This window comes from Nycticebus coucang, chromosome 3 (assembly GCF_027406575.1).
Source record: "Nycticebus coucang isolate mNycCou1 chromosome 3, mNycCou1.pri, whole genome shotgun sequence".
Lineage (NCBI taxonomy): Eukaryota > Metazoa > Chordata > Mammalia > Primates > Lorisidae > Nycticebus > Nycticebus coucang.
Window position 1 is genome coordinate 74,434,659 of NC_069782.1, and position 23,306 is coordinate 74,457,964.

At 48.3% G+C, this 23,306-nt stretch overlaps 1 protein-coding gene across 1 annotated transcript; it reads left to right on the forward strand.

The window, feature by feature from the left end:
• The first annotated feature begins 11,027 nt into the window (after positions 1-11,027).
• Positions 11,028-11,670, forward strand: LOC128582183 (60S ribosomal protein L36a-like). The gene has a single exon (XM_053585838.1). It carries the CDS (start codon positions 11,268-11,270, stop codon positions 11,619-11,621), a length of 354 nt encoding a protein of 117 aa, XP_053441813.1. The 5' UTR covers positions 11,028-11,267; the 3' UTR covers positions 11,622-11,670.
• Positions 11,671-23,306: the final 11,636 nt, after the last annotated feature.

A 23,306-nucleotide genomic window follows, 5' to 3' on the forward strand; every position in this document is an offset into this window, starting at 1 on the left:
TAAAAAGATAAAGTTTTTGATTTGGCATTCTTATTACATAGTGTTCAATGAATGGGCAAGTTTTTAGTAAAGAAACAAAAATTAGAAAACAATGCCAGTGCATTGAATACTGCTTCATCTAATACGTAGGCAACTAAATTGAAAACAATTAGTTGTCAATGTAATGAAGATTATTTATCATTCAGTTCCATATGTAGTAAAGGAAATCCACCACATCCCACACAGGTAATTTGTGACAAAATATTAGCAAATGAAGCTATGATTCTAAACAAAGAGACATTTACAATCTAACATTCCCACTTGTCCCGAAGGCCAGTGGAATATTTTAAATGACCAGCACTCAGTAATACTAAACAAAAACAAAAAATATGGACCAAGTATTTAATGATATGAGATAAAGTACAAGAAGTGACTTATGCAGTAATCATAGCTAGACAAATGAAATCTCATATAATTCCAGAGTCCATTATTTTACCAGCCTTATGTGCAATTGTAAAAACAATGCTTGGAGAAGAATATGAAGGGAGTTTTTTTTTGTTTGTTTGTTTGAGACAGAGTCTCACTTTATTGCCCTCGGTAGAGTGCTGTAGCATCACAGCTCACAGCAACCTCCAGCTCTTGGGCTTGGGAGATTCTCTTGCCTCAGCCTCCTGAGTAGCTAGGACTACAGGCGCCCACCACAATGCCTGGCTATTTTTTTTTTTTTTTTTTCAGTTTTTGGCTGGGGCTAGGTTTAAACCCGCCACCTCCAACATATAGGGCCGGTGCCCTACTCCTTTGAGCCACAGGCGCCGCCCATGAAGGGAGATTTTTAGATTCCTCTTTTAGATAATACAGTTTCTCAGTATGTTAAAGATTTATCTGAAAATACAGATTTTTAAATAATATCTCAAAGAAGAAAACATGTTTGTAATTCGTTTGGATGAATCTACTGATCAGTGATAAACCCCAACTTTTAGCATTCAGTAGAGTTGTCTATAAGAAGAAATCATAGGGGGCGGTGCCTGTGGCTCAAGGAGTAGGGTGCCGGTCCCATATGCCGGAGGTGGCGGGTTCAAACCTAGCCCCGGCCAAAAACCACAAAAAAATAAAAAAAAAATAAAAGTTTAAAAAAAAAAAAAAAAGAAGAAATCATAGAACAGTGTTTATTTTGTTGACCACTCCACACAACTACAAAGGACCAAGATATTTTAGATTTGATTTAATGAACTTGTCTTGCATAAGGTTTAATGCATAAGTATTTGTACTGATGGAACCCTAGGTGTTCCTAGATGACACTATTAAAATTAATTATATAAAAGCAGGCTATTAACAATCAAGATTATTTGCAGAATTGTGTTCCTCAATGGATGCTTCTCATATGCAGCTTTTATTGCATACAGAAGTGAGATGGTTATCTCAAGGAGGAGTTCTATCAAGATTTTATGAATCGAAGTAAACCTTTGTAAAATGGCAGCATTATAAATTAGGCCATTTACTTGGTGGGGAGGTTTAGTGTGATTAAGTTGCATTTCTTTTATTTTTTATTATTATTTTTTTAAGTAAGATGCATTTCTTACAGATTTATTTCAGTGTTCGAATATTTTTTTTTTTTTTTTTTTTTTTGAGACAGAGTCTCACTTTGTCGCCCTGAGTAGAGTGGCTTGGCATCATAGCTCACAGCAACCTCAAACTCTTGGGCTCAAGAGATTCTCTTGCCTCAGCCTCCTGAGTAGCTGGGACTACAGGTGCCCACCACAACACCAGGCTATTTTTTGGTTGCAGCCATCGTTGTTTGGTGGGCCCAGGCTGGATTCAAACCCGCTAGCTCGGGTATATGTGCCTGGCGTTTTAGCCACTTGAGCCACAGGCGCTGAGCCTGTTCAATATAATTTTTATCCAGTTTAGACCTTTTCTTTTTTTTTTTTTTTGTAGAGACAGAGTACCCGCCACCCTCGGTATATGGGGCCGGCGCCTTACCGACTGAGCCATAGGCGCCGCCCCAGTTTAGACCTTTTCACTAATTCAAACATCTCTACTGCATTTTCTCTTTTAATCCTTTCCTTTCAGAGCAGTATTTTCTCTGAAAGCATTACTTTTATCTATAGCTGTGAGAATATTTTCATGATTTCCTTGCATAAGCTTATTAAGAGTATTCAAGTAGGGCGCCAGCCCCATATGCCGAGGATGACGGGTTCAAACCCGGCCCCCGCCAAACTGCAACCAAAAAATAGCCAGGCATTGTGGCGGGCGCCTGTAGTCCCAGCTACTCGGGAGACTGAGGCAAGAGAATCGCTTAAGCCCAGGAGTTGGAGGTTGCTGTGAGCTGTGTGAGGCCACGGCACTCTACCGAGGGCCATAAAGTGAGACTCTGTCTCTACAAAAAAAAAAAAAAAAAAAAGAGTATTCAAACGAGGCCAGGCACAGTGGCTCACGCCTGTAATCCTGGCATTCTGGGAGGCCAAGGTGGATGGATTGCCTGAGGCGGAGGCAGGAGAATCACTTGAGCCCAGGAGTTGGAGGTTGCTGTGACCTGTGATGCCACAGCACTCTACCCAGGGTGACAGCTTGAGGCTCTGTCTCAAAAAAAAAAAAAATTATATTGAACAAATTTTACACAATTGTACACAAATTTTGAAAAATTATTTTTACCTTTTTTTTAATCAACATAATTTAACTAGGTTCAAGTGTGCTGTGAGATTTTCAAGCCCATATATGAAAAACACTGTCCTAGAAGAAAAGCTGTCGGACCAAATTGGACACAGCAATGTCAGTCAGATACAATTCTGAGAGCAGGCAAGTTCTCCTGTCCAGTTGTGGGTGGTAACCAGTAAGTGTTTGTGCCACAAGTCTACTATCTGCTGGAACCCAATGGTCTGTTTTTTTCACCAAAATACCCCACAAGATAATCAAATACCATTATTACCTTTTGGCTCTACTTGTCAAGAGAAACTAGGTGCATGACATTTGGAGCAGCAGATCATCAGGAAGGTTTAATGCAAAAGAAAACAACATTGCCCTATACGACCAATTAGAATGAGTTAGAATGCCAGTTAGAATACCAGTTAGAATGCCTCCTAGGAGGTACAACCTGCAGCCTGGCCTGCTACCTTCCAAACTAGAGCACAGAGAAAGATACTAAGAGCAGCTCCCACCAAAGACCCCTATATTGCTTAGGGACAATGTGACAGGGAATTTTCGATCTTTGACACATGGCCTGTTGTGGTGATAGCCACCTGAAAAATCATTTGGTTTAGCTCAGGGGTTTGAGACCAGCCTGAGCAAGAGTGAGACCCCCACCTGTACTAAAAGCCAGGAATAACTAAAAGTCGACCTTCCATTTGATCCCACAACCCTATCACTGGGTATCTACCCAGAAGAAGAAAAATCATTTTACCACAAGGACATTTGCACTAGAATGTTTATTGCGGCTCCGTTCACAATTGCCAAGACATGGAAACAACCCAAGTGCTCATCAACCCATAAAATGAAGACTTTACATCTTTTGTATTTACCTGGAGTTGAAATACATTCTTAGTAAATTCTTAGAATGAGGAAAAAGTGTCAAATGTACTCAGTACTAATATGAAATCAATATATAAACAATTACAACCCACACAGAAAAGGAAAAATGTAAGTATAGTCTAGTGGGGGGAAGGGAGGGCAATTTGTGAGATCTCACCTAATATGCACAATGTGAGGGTGTTCAGCAGCCCCTCCCCAGGTGTGAAGAGCTCAACTACAACTTGAACTTAGAAATGAAAACAATGGGGAGGGTGAGGGATGGGGAGGGGGTGGGAGGGATAGTAGGGAGACCACAACTATGGAGCACATTGTAAGTACAAGTTGGTTCTATCATGTGTAGAACACAAATGTCCTAATACTATAATTGGGTAAATGAGATGAAAGCTATGCTGATTAGTATGATGTAAGCACTCCAATTTGTACAAATAATCAACACACTGAAATAGGCATAAATGTATTTATGATCTATGTACAAAAGACAAAAAAAGTAACCTAAACATTTGTACCCTCATATTTACCTATAGATATAGATATATTAGCCCAGCATGTGGAAGGCACCTATAGTTTCAGCTAATTGGGAGGCTGAGGCAGGAAGATCACTTGAACACAAGAGTTTGAGGTTGCTGTGAGCTAGTCTGACACCACAGCACGCTAGCCTAGACAACAGAGCGAGATTCTGTCTCCCAAGAAAAAAAATAGGAAGCTTGGCTAGGTGCGGTGGCTCATATCTGTAACCCCAGCACTTTGGGAGGCCAAGGCAGAATTGTTTGAGACCAGCCTGGGTGCCATAGCAAGACCCTGTCTTTTTTTTTTTTTTTTTTTGCGATAGAGTCTCAAGCTGTTGCCCTGGATGGAGTGCCATGGCATCACAGCTCATAGCAACCTCCAACTATTGGGCTCAAGTCATCCTCTTGCCTCAGTTTTTTGTATTTTTAGTAGAGACAGGGTCTCACCCTGGCTCAGGCTGGCCTTGAACCCGTGAGCTCAAGCAATCCACTTGCCTTGGCAAGACCCTGTCTTTTCTTTTTTTTTTTTGTAGAGACAGAGTCTCACTGTACTGCCCTCGGGTAGAGTGCCGTGGCGTCACACGGCTCACAGCAACCTCTAACTCTTGGGCTTACGCGATTCTCTTGCCTCAGCCTCCCGAGCAGCTGGGACTACAGGCGCCCGCCACAATGCCCGGCCATTTTTTTGTTGCAGTTTGGCAGGGGCTGGGCTTGAACCTGCCACCCTCGGCATATGGGGCCGGCGCCCTACTCACTGAGCCACAGGCGCCGCCCGGCAAGACCCTGACTTTACAAAAAAATTTTAAAGTTAGTCAGGGGTGGTGGGACGTGCCTGTAGTCCCACCTACTCAGGAGACTGAGGCAGGAAGATCACTTGAACCCAAGAGTTTGAGGTTCCGGGCGGTGCCTGTGGCTCAGTGAGTAGGGCGCCATATACCGAGGGTGGTGGGTTCAAACCCAGCCCTTGCCAAAGTGCAACAACAATAACAACAACAACAACAAAAAAAAAATAGCCGGGCATTGTGGTGGGCACCTGTAGTCCCAGCTACTCAGGAGGCTGAGGCAAGAGAATCACCTAAACCCAAGAGCTTGAGGTTGCTGTGAGCTGTGATGCCACAGCTCTCTACTGAGGGCAACAAAGTGAGACTGTCATAAAAAAAAAAAAATGAAAAAGAAGAGTTTGAGGTTGCTATGAGCTATGACTCTACTGCACTCCATTCAGGGCAACAGAGTAAGACTAAGACTCTGCCTCAAAAAAAAAGAACTCACTGTTTAAAGGTGAGACTCACCTTTACAAGAGGTGGCCAACATGTAGAGAATATTTTATAAAATTTCGTACTGAATATTTTGTAAATAAGGTACATTTAGCCACAATTTCCCATTTTTTCCTATGTATGGTGACTTTTGGGAGACCCTATAGAAAAACTAGCTGGGTGTGGTGGCATGCACATGCAATCACAGCTACTTGGGAGGCTGAGGCAGGAGGATCGCTTAAGCCCAAGAGTGTGAGGTTGCAGTGAGCTATGATCAGTGCACTCTATCCCAGGCAACAAAGTGAGAACCTGTCTTTGGGAGTGAGGAAGCAGGAGGAAGGAGATGCCTGGCCTGGTATTTGGAGGCAGTGCCTTGACTGGTATGTCATAAAGGATGGCACATCATCAAGAATGCTCCCACCAGGCATCACCTGTAGCTCAGTGAGTGGGGTGCCGGGGCCCATATACTGAGGGTGGCGGGTTCAAACCTGGCCGCAGCCAAACTGCAACAAAAAATAGCCAGGCGTTGTGGCAGGCACCTGTAGTCCCAGCTGCTCAGGAGGTTGAGGCAAGAGAATCGCCTAAGCCCAAGAGCTGGAGGTTGCTGTGAGCTGTGATGCCACAGCACTGTACTGAGGGTGACAGAGTAACACTGTGCCTCTAAAAAAACAATGCTTCCACCTTAAAATACAGAAAAACCTGGTCAGAGTGGCTTAGACAACAGGGTGCAATCTCTTAAGTCTGGAGGCCGACAGTGCCTGGGTAGGTTATCTGTAAACCATATAAGCAGGGGGCACTGGTGTTGGTTTCTTGAAGACACTCTTCTCCCCCAAGGTTATGGATTACTAGTACAACACTTTCCCAGACCACAAACAGCCGTTGGTCTTCTGTCCTGACCTTCAGAATGGGGCCAAACTGCCCATCTGGCCCAACTCTAATCCTATCTCTGGCAAAGGGAAAGGCCCTCAGTGGGCTCTGTTCTCTGCCTGCCTTTGCTCAAGATTCCCGAAGAATGGTTACTTTGAGGAAAATTTTAGGGAAAGAAACAACTTTGTTTTCTGGGACAAGGAGTGAAAGCCCAGAGAGTGCAGACTCCAGGGCAGGAGAAGCTGAAGAAAGGATCGGGAAAGATAACATATACTAGCAAACCGGAGGAGATACCAGGTGGAGTAAAAATCTTCGCTCACCAACAAGGAGAGCCGTGGGAACTTTACAGCCTGTTTTCCCGCGATCACAGCCCCTAAGGCCCCTCACCTGCTCCTGGATACCTGTACCGGGTCTCCCTGAACCAGGCGCTTCTGGGAAAAGCTCTTAGCTTGGGTCCCTCCAGGCAGTTTACCGTCGCCATGGGAACGCCCCCTTCTGGGCGCGGCCGTGGGGGAGGGGCTGTGTGCTCTTTCCTGGCTCTCCCGGAGCAGAGTCATTGATTGGTCGACTCCGGGCGGAACTGAAACTGGTAAGACAAGGCCTGGCTGCCGGGCGGGGAGAAGCCGGGAGGCAGGGAGGGAAGCAACGGGTTTAAGGCCCGAAGGCCTCACTGCCTGGGCTTAGGGAAGGGGCGTCAGAGACCAGGGACGGAGGCTTCAAATACACTGTCCCCAGGTAAAGTTCAAGTTGTGCCACCCACAGGCCACTCCTGGACTCGCATACCCTCCTCCCACCAAGAAACTTTCTCTATAAAACCCACAAAACATCTAGAAATGGGAACCAAAAGACAAACAGGATTACAGATGACAGGGAAAGAAGTTACTGAGGATCGTGGCCCGGCAGCAGAACCCAGAGTCCACAACGTGCACCAGGATGTCTCGATGGGAAGGCCTGAACCGGCTCAGGCGGGGTGACAAAGGGCCACCAAGTTCCCTAGGGGTCTCAGAGTTGGACAGTCTTCTGGACACGTTCACAGAGGCGCTCGTGACCCTCAGCCTGAAAACCTGAAGCCTGGCTCTGTCACGAGGGGTTCCAGGCATGTGATTTAGAGAGCCATCTTCTTTTTCTTTGTTGTTTTTTTGAGACGGAGTCTCACTGTGTCGTCCCGAGTGCTGTGGCTTCACAGCTCATAACAACCTCAAACTAACTCTTGGGCTTAAGCGATTCTCTTGCCTCAGCCTCCCAAGTAGCTGGAACTACAGGCACCCGCCACAACGTCTGGCTATTTTTTGTTGTTGTTGTAGTTGTCATTGTTGTTTAGCAGGTCAGGGCCAGGTTCGAACCCTCCAGCCTGGTGTATGTGGCTGGCACCCTCGCCACTGAGCTATGGGCACCAACCCAAGGGAACCATTTTTTTCTGGGGAGTTCTTCTATGGTGGGGGAGGAGGGAAGATAGCAAATAACTGATCAACAGATGAAGCTACAAGGCTCGGAGCCTCTGGCTCAAGCGGCTAAGGCGCCAGCCACATACACCTGAGCTGGCGAGTTCGAATCCAGCCCCGGCCCGCCAAACAACAATGACGGCTGCAACCAAAAAATAGCCGGGCATTGTGGCGGGCACCTGTAGTCCCAGCTACTTGGGAGACTCGCATGAGCCCATGAGTTGGAAGTTGCTGTGAGCTGTGATGCTACAGCACTCTACCCAGGGAGACAGCTTGAGAGTTTGTCTCAAAAACAAACAAACAAAAAAGTAGTGCACAATACAAATCTCCTGGAGGAAGTGTCAGGGTTTAAAGGTTAGTGGAGGGCGGCGCCTGTGGCTCAGTCGGTGAGGCGCGGGCCCCATATACCGAGGGTGGCGGGTTCAAGCCCGGCCCCTGCTGAACTGCAAACCAAAAAATAGCTGGGCGTTGTGGCGGGCGCCTGTAGTCCCAGCTACTCCGGAGGCTGAGGCAAGAGAATCGCTTCAGCCCAGGAGTTGGAGGTTGCTGTGAGCTGTGTGATGCCACGGCACTCTACTGAGGGCAATTAAGTGAGACTCTGTCTCTACAAAAAAAAAAGGTTAGTGAAAATCTGCTTGTTAATTTGGTAACCAAATAAGAACAGAATTTTTAAAATATAGAGGTTAAAAGGCATCCCGACCCCACCCCCCTCTCCAAGAAAGCTAAACAATGTGCTGACAGGCACAAAGTTGCACTCTATTAGGCTCTAAAAGAAAACACTGGCCTGCAGGAGATGCTGGAGTAGTTAGTTACAACAGGTCACATTACAGCAGAATTTGAACTACCTGGAAGGGCTATTCTAGAAGTTGCACACAGTTGCAGTGGGCAGCAGAAACTTGGCCCCACACCAGAGAGAGAAGATGAAATGTCAGAGGACAAGATAGGTGTCACCCAGACAGGATCTTTCTCTTTTTTTTTGTAGGCAAGCGATTCTCTTGCCTCAGCCTCCCGAGTAGCTGGGACTACAGGCGCCCACCACAACGCCCGGCTATTTTTTGGTTGCAGTTTGGCCAGGGCCGGGTTTGAACCTGCCACTCTCGGTATATGGGGCCGGCGCCATATACTTATACTTTCAATACTTAAGAAGTATTGAAAAGTCCTTCCTGGCCAGCGCCTGTGGCTCAAAGGAGTAGGGCGCTGGCCACATATGCTGGAGGTGGCGGGTTCAAACCCAGCCCCAGCCAAAAACTGCAAAAAAAAAAAAAAAAAGAAAGGTCCTTCTCTTCCTGCCCCTTCTTCTGCACCAATAAAGGAGGAGAAGGTGAAGAGGAAGAAGAAAAACAAGTGTTGAAAAAGGAGGTGACTAGTTCCCATGCAGCAGAAACCATGGGCAGGTGGACAAGATCGTGCAAGGGAGAATAAGTGTAAGACTTAGTCAGGAGCCCTTGTGACTCCCATCAGGAGAAGGTTTTGGAGTTACAACAGAGGGAGGTGGATTATCTACATGTGATGTCTACCTGTGCTACTTGGACCTTCACATGCCCATTACCACAAATCCATCCACTGGCTTCTGCAAAGACCTCCGCATGCCTGGCCTTCTCTGTTAGTTTCCTGGGCTAGCTGGGTAACTTTGTTACCACAAAGTTAGTAAAGTAAAAGAACAGAATTATTTTTTTGTAGAGACAGAGTCTCACTGTACCTCGGGTAGAGTGCCGTGGCGTCACATGGCTCACAGCAACCTCTAACTCTTGGGCTTACGCGATTCTCTTGCCTCAGCCTCCCAAGTAGCTGGGACTACAGGCGCCCGCCACAACGCCCAGCTATTTTTTGGTTGCAGTTTGGCCAGGGCCGGGTTTGAACCCGCCACCCACGGTATATGGGGCTGGCGCCTTACCGACTGAGCCACAGGTGCTGCCCAGAACAGAATTATTTTTTCTCTAACAGTTCAGAAGCCAAAAGCCTGAAATGAAGTTCTCAGCCAGGGCTGCACCTTCCCCAGAGGCTGTAGCTGGTGTTCTTGGACCCTCACATGTGCCTCCATGGTCCGTCACATAACCTGCTCAGCTGTGTGTGCTGTTTTTTTTTTTTTTTTGAGACAGAGTCTCAAGCTGTCACCCTGGGTAGAGTGCCATGGAGTCATAGCTCACAGTAACCTCCAACTCTTGGACTCAAGCCATCCTCTTGTCTTAGTTTTAACATTTTTAGTACATAAGGGGGTCTCACTTTTACTGAGACTGGTCTCGAACTTGTGAGCTCAAGCAATCCACCTGCCTCGGCCTCCCAGGGTGCTAGGATTACAGGCGTGAGCCACCACGCCTGACCAGCTGTGTGTGCTTAATGGCTCTCTACCTCTCTCTTATGAGGACATTTGTGATTTAGGGCTCACACAGATAAAATTCAGGATTATCTCCTTATCTGAAGATCCTTAATCACATGTGCAAAGACTTTTTTTCCAAATAAGGTCACATTCACAGGTTTCAAGATAGGACATGGGCATATAGGGAGAGAGGATCATTTTCCAGTTGCCCCTACTTACCAGTCTTTCTTCTAGGTCTCTGATCACCAGCCCAACCATCAGCCACTGCCCATGAGTTCATATATACTCTAACTTCAGTCTACTACTGCTTTTCATACAAAGTGAATGATGGTGCACTGTCTGAATTTCTGCCCACTGGATGATTTTCCCTCACCACTTTTTCAGGGCCACCTCATGGAGCTGTAGCACCACAACATTTTTGGCTTACACCCACTTATGGAGCAATCCACCCATGACCCCTGCATGGCCCCTTTCCTCCCATCTCTGTCAGATGTCTAAGAAGGATCCTCATACAGCCCCAGTTCTGAGCTGAGTGAAAGAACAGCCCTGATGCAACGTTAGTGGGCAACATGGGGCCTGGGCCATTACTTGTGCTGTTCACGTGTGCCACCTGGCCCTGCTCAGATGCCATGTGGATGAAGCACTACCACCATCTTACTGTGGGCTCCTGTTGGGCTACAGAGGCGCTTGGTGGGTGCCCTGTCTCTATCAAGCTCCAGTAGCATGCTGGGAGCTGTTTGGGTCTTTTGGATGGCATATATATAATTATTTATTACAGAGAGTATGGTCTTGGTCCAAACCTATGTGTCTATATTGTGATTCTCCCATGAGGACTTCCCACAGACTCCGAATGCCATCTTTTTTCTACCACAGAGACTAAAATACAGAAAGTCTGCCAGATCTTATGGTGCAAGGGGCAGAGCTTGTTAGCATCACAACCTGAACTTACTGTAGAGCCCTTTCGTCCTCTGGGCCTCGGTCAATGCTGACAGTCTTCATATAATTCAGTAAGAGGGCTGGAGCACCATTCCCCACCCATGGGGTTTGCTATCTTTTAATCCAAGGGAGCCTACTTAGCATTGTGCTTTATTTTTGTTGGTGGGAGAGATGTAATCATTTGTCTTTTTCTTTGAAGGGAATGTCCAAGCATGTCGCCACTCAAACTACTGATTCCTGAAGTCTCCCCTGATGAATTTAGCAGGTTGGAAGAACAAGGTCAATATATACAAATCAGTTGTATATACAAAAATTAACTCAAAATGGATCATTGGATCATAAACCTAAATATAAGAGCTAAAACTATAAAACTTGTATAGCAAGGGTTAATCTCAGCTGATTTCGATTAACCACATTTTGATGGTTACTTTAAGATGTCAGCATGGCTTTCGTTGCCGCTAGCGCTCGCGCAAACATGGTGAACATTCCTAAAACCCGCCAGACTTTCTGTAAGAAGTGTGGCAAGCACCAGCCCCACAAAGTGACACAGTATAAAAAGGGCAAGGACTCTCTCTATGCCCAGGGAAAGCCGCGTTATGACAGGAAGCAGAGTGGCTATGGTGGGCAGACTAAGCCGATTTTCCGGAAAAAGGCTAAAACTACAAAGAAGATTGTGCTGAGGCTTGAGTGTGTGGAGCCCAACTGCAGATCTAAGAGAATGCTAGCTATTAAGAGATGCAAGCATTTTGAACTGGGAGGAGATAAGAAGAGTAAGGGTCAAGTGATACAGTTCTGATCATCTTTTGTTTTATCATGAAGACAATAAAATCTTGAGATTATGTTCATTTCATCTGGCTGCAGTTGGTCTTTGGCGAGGGAGTAAGTGAGATGCCCCGGCCCGCGGGGAATTCAACGGGGACCTGGGAAACAAAGGGGTCAGTCAATGAGGGGACAAGAGACACGAAAGAATGAGAGCAAGTCAAGAGTCTGATCAAGCTCCGAAGAGTTTATTTTTCAGCTGGGCTTATAAGCACACAAACGAGGAATAACTAAGGGCTGTTCCTAGCAGGGCGGGGAGGGGGCTAGTTTCTGGAAAATTACTAGGAGAAGGACCCTAAGGCGGGGGGTGCATTTTTGAGGAGATATGCAAGGGGAAAGTACCGTTGCTGTTTATGGTTGAATTACTGAGAATAGTTTGCTCGTAAAATCAAGATAGCAAGGGGCATTCTTGTGATATGTTTTGGCTCCCGGCAGTGAGAGCCATCAATAAAATTACCCTTGGGGAAAAAAAAAAGATGTCAGCATGACTGGATTAAAGAATACCTACACTAATAAGGCATTACTTCCAGGCGTGTCTGTGAGAGTATTAGCATGTGGGTCAGCGGACTGGGCAGGCGCCATCCAATCAGCTAGGGGACCAGAGAGAACCAAAAAAAAAAAACAAGAGAGAGAGAGAAAAGGATTTTCTTTCTCTCTCCTGGAGCTGAAAATCCTCATTCTGCCTTGGACATCAGAACTCCTGGCTCTCCAGCCATGGGACTCCAGGATTGACAACAGAGCACCCTAGGTTCTCAGGCCTCCAACCTCAGACTGAGTGTTACATTATTGGCTTCCTGGTTCTGAGGCTTTCAGACTTAAACTAAGCCACCCTACCAGTATCTGTTCTGCAGATGGCCTGTCATGGGACTGACTTCTCAGCTTCTATAATTTCATGAACCAGTTCCCCTAACAAATCCTGTCTCATATATTTATACCTATATAACTACATCTATATCTCCTATTGGTTTTGTCTTTCTGAAGAACATTGACACACGTTTATCTCGAAGTATTGACCCTCGGCCAATGCTGTGGAATGGATTAACTAAAGATAAATGATATTCTACAACCATAAATCCATGAGTTATTTCAGGATAGGACTAACAGCCTGCTGACAGTGTTCAATAATAATTGAGTTCCACTGGGCATGGTGGCTCACACCTGTAATCTTTTTTTTTTTTTTTTTTGTTTTCTTTTTGCAGTTTTGGCTGGGGCTGAGTTCAAACCTGCCACCTCTGGCATATGGGGCCAGCGCCCTACTCCTTTGAGCCACAGGCACTGCCCACACCTGTAATCTTAGTACTCTAGGAAACCAAGGCAGGAAGATGACTTGAGCCCAGGAAGTTTGAGGTTATGGTAAACTAGGCTGAGACCAGGGCACCCCAACCAGGGGAAACAGAGTAAGACTCTGTCTCAAAAAAAAAGAAAGGGGCGGCGCCTGTGGCTCAGTGAGTAGGGCGCTGGCCCCATATGCCGAGGGTGGCGGGTTCAAACCCAGCCCCAACCAAACTGCAACCAAAAAAATAGCCAGGCGTTGTGGCGGGCACCTGTAGTCCCAGCTGCTTGGTAGGCTGAGGCAGGAGAATCGCCTAAGCCCAAGAGTTAGAGGTTGCTGTGAGCCGTGATGTCATAGCACTCTACCCGAGGGCTGTACAGTGAGACTCTGTCTCTACAAAAAAGAAAGAAAGAAAAATGAACTCATTATTTGTACCTGGTTTTAGTGAGGTCTGGATCATTTTGAAAGTTAAGGCCGGTCACAAAGCTAGAACGTGCCTCTAAGAATCACACCAAAGGAACAGATTCTGGGCTTCCTACACATAGTATGGCTGAGGTTCTAGCTCTGAAATCAAAGTATATGCTGAGTGTCCCAGTGTTAAAAATACAAAGAATGGGCGGTGCCTGTGGCTCAGTGAGTAGGGTGCCAGCCCCATATGCCGAGGGTGGCGGGTTCAAACCCAGCCCCAGCCAAACTACAACAAAAAATAGCCGGGCGTTGTGGCGGGCGCCTGTAGTCCCAGCTGCTCGGGAGGCTGAGGCAAGAGAATCGCTCTAAGCCCAAGAGTTAGAGGTTGCTGTGAGCCGTGTGACGCCACGGCACTCTACCAAGGGCAGTACAGTGAGACTCTGTCTCTACAAAAAAAAAAAAAAAATACAAAGAACAGCCAGGCCTTCTGCCTCACACCTAGCACTTGGAGAGGTGGAGGTAGCAGAGGATCACTTGAAGCCAGGAGTTCTAAACCAGCCTGGGCAACATTGTGAGGCCCCATCTCTACAAAAAATTTAAAAATTAGCAAGAAATGTGATGTAAACCTTTAGTCCCAACTACTTGGGAGGCTGAGGCAAAGGGATCATTTCAGCCCAGGAATGTGAGGCTTCAGTGAGCTATGATTGTGCCACTGCAATCCAGCCTGGGTAACAGAGCAGGACTCCCATCTCTTAAAAACAAATACAAAAACAAACATTTCGGCTCGGCGCCCATAGCACAGTGGCTACGGTGCTGGCCACATACACCGAGGCTGGCGGATTCGAACCCAGCCCAGGCCAGCTAAACAACAATGACAACTGCAACAAGAAAATAGCCGGGCGTTGTGGCAGGTGCCTGTAGTCCCCAATACTTGGGAGGCTGAGGCAAGAGAATTGGTCCACTCCAGGGTACACTTTTAGCCCTGACTCAACGGACTTGCTTATAGACTGTGTCGGGGTGAGGCAGAAGGTTTTGTCAAGAATCTTGGCGAGGTGAGGGGAGTTTCCATTACAGAAAAGGCCATAGGTTGGAAGACCAGCAGTTGCATGTTTAGCTAAAGAGTCCTATGACAGGCTCCGCGCCAGCCACATACACCTGAGCTGGTGGGTTTGAATCCAACCCGGGCTCCAAACAACAATGATGACTGCAACCAAAAAATAGCCAGGTGTTGTGGCAGGCGCCTGTAGTCCCAGCTACTTGGGAGGCTGAGGCAGAAGAATCGCTTGAGCCCAAGAGTTGGAGGTTGCTGTGAGCTGAGATAACACGGCACTCTGCCCAGGGTGACAGCTTGAGGCTCTGTCTCAAAAAAAAAAAGAGTCCTATGAGATGTCCAAGAGGAGATGTTGGGGAAACATTTGGATAAAGTCTTGGAGTTCAGGAGAGAGGCCCAGGATACAAGGAACATTTGGGAACCTAAGTCTGCAGTGAGAAAAGACAGGTTGTCAACAGTACTAGATGTTTTAGAGCAGAGCTCCAAGGACTGATCCCTGGGGCATTTCAACATTAAAAGGTTGGGATGGTTTTGAGGAGACAGCAGAGACCCAGAAGAACTGTGGGACAGAGGTGCTGGAGGCCAAGGAAAAATATTTCTTTTTGTTTAATGTTTCTTTTTTTTTTTTTTTGAGACAGGGTCTCACTCTCTCACCCAGGCTAGAGCAATGGCACAATCATAGCTCACAGCAATGTCAAACTCCTGAGTTCAAGATCCTCCTGCCTTAGCCTCCTCCTCTGTGGCTAGGCCTACAGGCGCCAGCACAAAACTTCTGGCTCATTTTTGTTATTTTATTTATTTATTTATTTATTTTGTCCTTTGATTTTAATCTTTATTTTTAAAAATGGTTTTTCTTTTTTTTTTTTATTAAATCATAGCTGTGTACATTGATATGATCATGGGGCATCATTGACTAGCTTCACAGACCGTTTACCAAGTTTCACATATACCCTTGTAAGATGCACCGCTCATTTTTGTTATTTTTTTGAAGAGATGAGGGTCTCCGTATGTTGCCCGGGTTGGTCTAGAACGCCTGGCCTCAGGCAATTCTCCCGCCTCGGCCTCCCAAAGTGCTGGGATGATAGGCTCACGAGCCACTGCAGCCGGCCGACAAGAAAAAAATATTTCTAAGAGAAAGAAGCGATCAACCATGAAATGTCTGACAAGCGAGAAAAAACGCGAGAGGTGGAGAGAATCGGAGCAGGAAGAGGGGAGGGAGAGCCTCCCTGGGGCGGGAGGAGAGGAAGTGGGGACAGCGATAGCAGATTGCCCTTTGCTGGCCTCTGCCGTTAGTGAGGACATAGCAGGGAGGTGGTGTTGCAAGTGGAAGAGAGATCAAGACCGAGGTTTTAAGAGAGAACAAAGCAGCATATTTTCACAGAGACCGTGTCTCAGTGAGAGGGAGGCGGGGAGAAGCGGGCGCAGGAAGGACGTCCCAGAGCAGGGAAAGGAGATCGCGGGAGGTGGCAGGGTCGGGTGGGGCGCGGGGAGCGCGCTTACTGGGACATAGGCCACAGGAAGGGGCAGGGACTGCGCGGGGCGAGCGGTTAAGTTCCCGCCTGTCGCTTCTTCCCCGGGTGTCCGGAAGTCAATTTTTCTCTGAGTGTAGGCGGGGAAGACGCCCTGGGAGAGTGAGTCCCTGGATAGGAACCCGCGGAAGCACTGACTGCAGGCTCTGGGCAAGAGTTGTGGAAGTGCCGCCTGGAATGTGGGGACGCCCGAGAGAAGTTAGGGGGCTGCCAGGGCGGGGCGTGGGTGAAAGAACCGAGCGGGCCTGAGTCCGCTCTGGGACCCCTCAGACTCTCTCGCCACCCGCAACCCCCAGCACTCGCGGCCTGGGTCCCTGGCGCCCAGCCTGGCCGGAACACCTCCCTGGGCCAGCTCCTCCCCTGGGCTTTACCTTCCTGGAAGGCAGCGAAGGTCAGTCTTGTTTACCGTCATCGCAGAGCCAGACAGGAGCCAGGACAGGACCTGACGGCTTTGCCCTGGGTACAGGACAGCCCAAGTGGGCTGGAAGCAGGTCCTTGCCCAGATTGTGCCCTCCCTGGCCACTCAGACCCTGGCCAGGGTGGGGGTGGGGGACTCCCCACACACACATCAGACTCCAACCTCCAGAGCTGCCAGGGAGCTAAAATGCTATGTGTGGTGATTTCACAGAGAAAATTAATACACTGTTTTAGTTTATTTCTGTGCTTGTGTAACCAGGGTAACACACTTGGTGTCAGCTTTTACCCCCACAGGTGGTGAGGTGGTGACAGAACACACCATGTTTGGGAAGTTCTCATTGGTGTCACATGGTGCTGAGTTTTGCCAAAAGCCTGTTAACACTTTCCAACCAATGGCACTTTGTGCATGATCTCATTTCACCCACAGGACAGTACTGTAGGGATGAACTCAGATTCAGAATCAGAGTAGCTGGTCATTGGTAATAGCATCACGACAAACAGGACTGCACATTTCTCATGCCCACGTTCAACCAAATCCTTATCTTGGTAAGCCTCACAACAAGCCAGGTCTAGATATTAACATTAAGATTATTTGACCAAGGGGAAAACTGAGGCCCAGAGCTGTTTAGGACTCCCACTAGGTTGCTTGGAAGTAACAGCAAGGCTAATGCTAGGCTAGACTTTTGGCCTTTCGGTTCCAGCCTGTTGGTCCCAGGCTTCCCACTGTGTCCACCAAACTCTGGGCATCTCTGGAAACTGGGCTCTTGATTCCTCCCTATGCAAATTCTCACTCGGGCTCACAAATCCTTTCTCTGTCTCTGCCTGTTCTGGAAAGGGTCAAGATGAAGGCAGGAGGAAAAGGTTTCAAAATGTGCAGTGCTGCTCCTTGGGGCCAAGCGCTCTCTAGGCAGAGGTATCACACAACCAGGGAGCTCTGGTGGTCCCTGTGAGTGAGGAATTCCCCACCAAGGCAGGTCAGCCTAGCAGGTGGGAGCAGGCAGAATGAACACCCACAGACAGAGTATCACTTTATGGCCCTCGGTAGAGTGCCGTGGCATCACACAGCTCACAGCAACCTCCAACTCCTGGGCTTAAGTGATTCTCTTGCCTCAGCCTCCCGAGTAGCTGGGACTACAGGCGTCCGCCACAACACCCGGCTATTTTTTTTTTTGTTGTTGTTGTTGTTGCAGTTCAGCTGGGGTCGGGTTTGAACCTGCCACCCTCGGTATATGGGGCCGGCACCTTACCAACTGAGCCACAGGCGCCGCCCTGAGCACCCACAGTTTCACGAGGTTACAGAAGTTCCCATTGGCACAGAGTCGGCCTCTGAGGCACGTGCAGTGATTCCGTCACAGAACTTGAAAGCTGGCACAGGAACTTGTTAGAGTTCCAACAACTTCCAGCACTCGAGTGTGAGGGTGAGGCCAGAAGTCCCTTCACACTCTCTTGGTGTCCGGACATCAGGTCACTAGAAACGAGGCATTGTGCCACCTGGATTGCAGGGTTATTTACCTGCTTCCTATTAACTCTTTTCTCAATTCTGCTGGTCCATCTTAGCTTGAATTTATATTTGTAAAAAGTAGCAATAGGCTAGATGTGGTCCTTCTCTCCCTCATCTTCCCAGGGAGGACAAGCAGCGCCTGACCTCCTGGCATGGACATTGGAGGCCTAAAGTCAAGCCTCTGGCCCCTCTGGAAGTCAGCCTCCTGGTCTGACCTTGGCATTCCCCACTATCAACCACACAACAATCCAGCTGTACTCTGAGCAGCTCCCAAGCACACATACATTCTCCCTGTCTCTGTACTATTTATTTATTTTCTTTTTTTTTTAATCCTGATAGTTCTTTATTTTTTGAAAATATATTTGCTACAAGTTGCTAATTTGCAACAGGTGTTATGTATTTATTTTCAATTACAATTTTCCCCAACACATACAGAAAATAATGTGATAGCCTCAGATTTCACACATGTTGGCATCTTCCCAGGTACCCTGAGCAGGGCCAGGCTGAGGTGTTCCCAAAAGAACTGATCCCTCCCACCTTCTGGCAGTCAGCAGCGGGCAGTTTATCAGTGCTTGGCACTTCTGCATCCCTCATAGAAAGAGTTCACTCTCCCAGCCCCTGGGAGACAGTCCTGTGTCCTGAGCTCTGGATCACTGAATCAGGGACAGAGAGAATCAGCCTCAGAATCAATCTTGCTAGCTTGCTTGCTTTTCTTCCTTCCTTTCTTCCATCTATCCCTTCTCTCTCTCCCCACCCCTCTTGGTTCATTTCTTTCTTTCTTTCCTTTCTTTATTTCTTTCTCAGCAATGTCACTTGCCAAAGCCTCAGAATCTTTTATCTCTGGCCAAAGTTCTCTCTGGCGTGTAAATTACAGCTTGTCCTATTCCAGATGAATGTGCGTAAGCACAGTGGGTGTGACTGTTGTTCTCTCTGGAGTCTTCCCAGGACTCCTACTGACTGAGGCCGGCACATCACCTGCAACTGTGCATGGGGCTAAGCCTCAGCAGTGGCTGGGTCAGGAGCAGACCTTCATAAAGGTGTGTATGCAGGCCTCTGTAGGGTGTTGCGGTGCTTTCCTCCTCAGAAGTGCTCAGATTTGGAGTGAGGGGTACAGAGGAAGCAAATACCTGTCCCAGAAGGGAGACAGCAAAGAACTGAGGAGCAGAGAAGATGGATGGACCAAAGGAGATACCCAAGTCAGGAGTCTTTTCTGAGGAGGGATGGTGGCTTTCGGCTCTGAAGGACATGGACTTTCTGAAGTGGTGGGGAATGGGATGAGCATAGCCCAAATCTCCCCTCAGGCTGCCCTGACCTCCCCTCCACACTTGCCTCCTCCCTGCTTGGACACATTTGCTTCTGGGCCTGCTTAGAGGCATGACTGTCCTTGCCTGTTGGGAGGTGTGGGGGCTGGGACTGGGTCCATCCAACAGCATGGCTGTAAGGATTCAACTAGACCATGGGGCCCTCGGCCCTGTGCTTGCCACAGAGTGCCCTGCAAGCACCAGCTTGGGGAAAAATTCATACAGCACTGTGCGGCAATCCTCACCGCAGCATGGATTGCTTCCTTTTTTACAGATGGGGAAATAATTTCAGAGAGGTTTCCTCCAGCACTCCCCAGGACCGACTCAGGGTCAGGTGCACAGTTGGTGCTTAATAAATTTGGGTTCCAGTTCAGCGACTGTAGCTCAAGCGACCAAGGGGTGGGCTCAAATCCAGCCCGGGCCTGACAAACAACAATGACAACTACAAACAAAAAATAGGCATTGTGGTGGGCGCCTGTAGTCCCAGCTACTTGGGAGGCTGAGGCAAAAGAATCACTTAAGCTCAGGAGTTGGAGGTTGCTTGGAGCCGTGATGCCATGGCACTCTACCCAGGGCGACAGCTTGAGGCTCTGTCTCAAAAAAAAAAAAAATATGGGTTCAGTGTGAAATGAATAAGCAAAGAGGGCCCAGGACCATGGGGTGAAGTGACCTCTGAACGTGGAGTTCCCTGAGGGGTGCATCATCCTAGGAAGGACCCTGGTGGGGACAGAAGGGGAAGGAAAAATGAGATTTTCTGCCTGGGTCCCCAAGGGGCATCTTGTCACCTTCCTCACATGTGTAGAAATAGATTCTGAGTCTGTGTCTTACAACACATTGTATAATTCAAAACACAGCCCCTCCAAAACACAGCCCCTCTTATCCTTGGGTGTAGCTAGTAGTTGGTCCCTAGAAGGAGAATCCCTGTGTGAAGGTAGGAGGTGTACTCCCATCACCCCAGGGGGAGCTGGGCCTGGACAGCCTCCCCGTGGGCCTCTTGTGGCCATAGCTGATTGCTCATCTCACCAGACCAGGCCTCTCCCTGACTCTCTGAGGGAGATAAGAAACAAGGCAGAGATAGATGGAGACAGGGCCCTGTGTGTGTTGAGCTGGGGGGACACAGGCCAGAGGGGAGCTCTGTGTCCCCAGAATCATTGATATCCTGGCAAAGCAAAACCCTAGAGCCATACAGAAATGGGCTAGTGCAGAGGGACTTGGGATTGGTGCACCCCCATGACCTGTGTTTAGGCTGGCTGGCCTGTGTGTGTGACATCTCTGGTGTGTGACATCACACCAGCTGCTCTGGAGGAGCTCAAGGACTGGGAGATCCCCTCCTGCATCTACTCAAAGATGTCTGACACTGCTTCGTGCAAAACACAAGCTTCCTCTCCACCCTCTCTGCTTCACTTGTCTGAAGGCAGGTCTGGCTGTGGGCTACAGGGAGCTTGTCCCTGTGTACCCTTCCCTCCAGAGGTTGCCCTTGGGGTCCTCCAGCCTATGAGAAGCCCTGCATATCATATGAGAGAGGGACCATCTTGAAGAAGGAACAGGAAGTGGAAATAGAGAAGTGCAAATAAGATTTGGAAGGTAGGGTGTTAGAGTGCACGGGAAACCCCTGGCTAGCCATGTGAATGACGTGCTATTGAGTCAGTATCACCATGGACTACGTCATCTAAGAGTCCATTCCTGCCTAAGCAGAGCAGGGAGAACAAGGCCCTCTGCAGGAACTGTGGATTAAAGTGAGGACACACATGGTATGAAATAAAAACATGTGACATGCAATGACAACCTCTCACCATGTGGAAGGGCCCTGTGTACACAGCCAAGCTGAAGGGCCTTTTTCTGAAGTTGTCTGCCTGAGGACCACAGCAGTTGATAAGAAATGCCACTCATAGGCTGGGCATGGTGGCTCACGGCTGTATTCCTAGCATTCTGGGAGGCTCAGGTGGGAGGATCCCTTGAGTTCAAGACCAGCCTGAGCAAAATTGAGATCTTGTCTCTACTAAAAAGAGGAAAATTAGCTGAGCATTGTGTTGGGCACCTATAGTCCCAGCTACTCAGGAGGCAGAGGCAGGAGGATCACTTGAGCCCCAGGAATCTAAAGTTGCTGTGAGCTAGGTTGCTTCCATGGCACTCTAGCTTGGGAAACAAAGTGAGACTCTGTCTCAAGGAAAGAAGGAATGACACCCAGAGAGTTCCACTTCCAAGATGACAGCAGGAGGAACTCCACAGACCCACAATCCAGGAAAACAAGCAAAGCTGGTGACACTTTTTAGCTAGGAGTGGTGGCTCATGCCTGTAATTCTTTTTTTTTTTTCTTTTTTTTTCTTTTTTGTAGAGACAGAGTCTCACTCTATGGCCCTCGGTAGAGTGCCGTGGGCTCACACAGCTCACAGCAACCTCCAACTCCTGGGCCTAAGCGATTCTCCTGCCTCAGCCTCCGGAGCAGCTGGGACCACAGGCGCCCGCCACAACGCCCGGCCATTTTTTGGCTGCAGTTTGGCCGGGGCCGGGTCTGAACCCGCCACCCTCGGCACATGGGGCCGGCGCCCTACCCACTGAGCCACAGGCGCCGCCCTCATGCCTGTAATTCTAACACTTTTCAGGCTAAGGCATGTGGCTTGCTTGAGCTCAGGAGTTCGAGACCAGCCTAAGCAAAAGTGAGACTTCGTCTCTACTTTTTTTTTAGTTATTTTTTTTTGTTTGTTTTGTTTTTTGTAGAGACAGAGTCTCACTTTATGGCCCTCAGTAGAGTGCCGTGGCCTCACACAGCTCACAGCAACCTCCAACTCCTGGGCTTAAGCGATTCTCTTGCCTCAGCCTCCCGAGTAGCTGGGACTACAGCCGCTGGCCACAACGCCCGGCTATTTTTTGGTTGCAGTTTGGCCGGGCTGGGTTTGAACCCGCCACCCTCGGTATATGGGGCCAGCGCCTTACCAACTGAGCCACAGGCGCCTTACCGACTGAGCCACAGGTGCCGCCCAGAGACTTCATCTCTACCTAAAATAGAAAAACTAGCTGAGCCTGTAGTCCCAGCTAATTGGGATGCTGAAGCAAGAGGATCACTTGAACCCAAGGGTTTGAGATTGCTGTGAGCTATGACACCACCAGCACTCTACCCAGGATGACAGAGTGAGACTCTGTCTCAAAAAGAAAAAAGAAAAATGGCAAGGCACCTATGGCTCAAGCAGCTAAGGTGCCAGCCACATACACCTGAGCTGATGGGTTCGAATCCAGCCCGGGCCCGCCAAACAACAATGATGGCTGCAATCAAAAGAAAATAGCCGGGTGTTGTGGCGGGCACCTGTAGTCCCAGCTACTTGGGAGGCTGAGGCAGGAGAATCACTTGAGTCCAGGAGTTGGAGGTTGCTATGAGCTGTGATGCCATAGCACTCTACCCAGGGTAACAGCTTGAGGCTCTGTCTCAAAAAAAAAAAAGGGCTCGACACCTGTAGCTCAAATGGCTAGGGTGCCAGCCACATACAACAGAGCTGGTGGGTTCAAATCCAGCCCGGGCCTGCCAAAACAACAATGATAACTAAAACAACAACAAAAAAAATAGCCGGGTGTTGTGGCGGGAACCTGTAGTTCCAGCTACTTGGAAGGCTGAGGCAAGAGAATTGCTTAAGCCCAGAAGTTGGAGGTTGCTGTGAACTGTGAGCTGTGATGCCATAGCACTCTACCCAGGGTGACAGCTTGAGGCTCTGTCTCAAAAAAAAAAAGAAAAGAAAAAATGCTAGACATGATGGCGCCTGTGGCTCAGTGAGTAGGGGGCCAGCCCCATATACCGAGGGTGGCAGGTTCAAACCTGGCCCCAGCCAAACTGCAACAACAACAACAAAAAATAGCCGGGTGTTGTGGTGGGCACCTGTAATCCCAGCTACTCGGGAGGCTGAGGCAAGAGAATTGCCTAAGCCCAAGAGCTGGAGGTTGCTGTGAACTGTGATGCCACGCACTCTACCAAGGGTAACAAAGTGAGACTCTGTCTCAAAAAAAAAAAAAAAATGCTAGACACACCGGCTCATGCCTGTAATCCTAGCACTCTAGGAGTCAGAGGAGGGTGGACTGCTTGAGTTTGGGAGTTCGAGACCAGCCTGAGCAAGTGCCAGACCCCATCTCTAAAAAAAATAGCTGGGTAGGTACCTGTATTACCAGCACACAGGAGGCTGAGTCAAGAGAATCGCT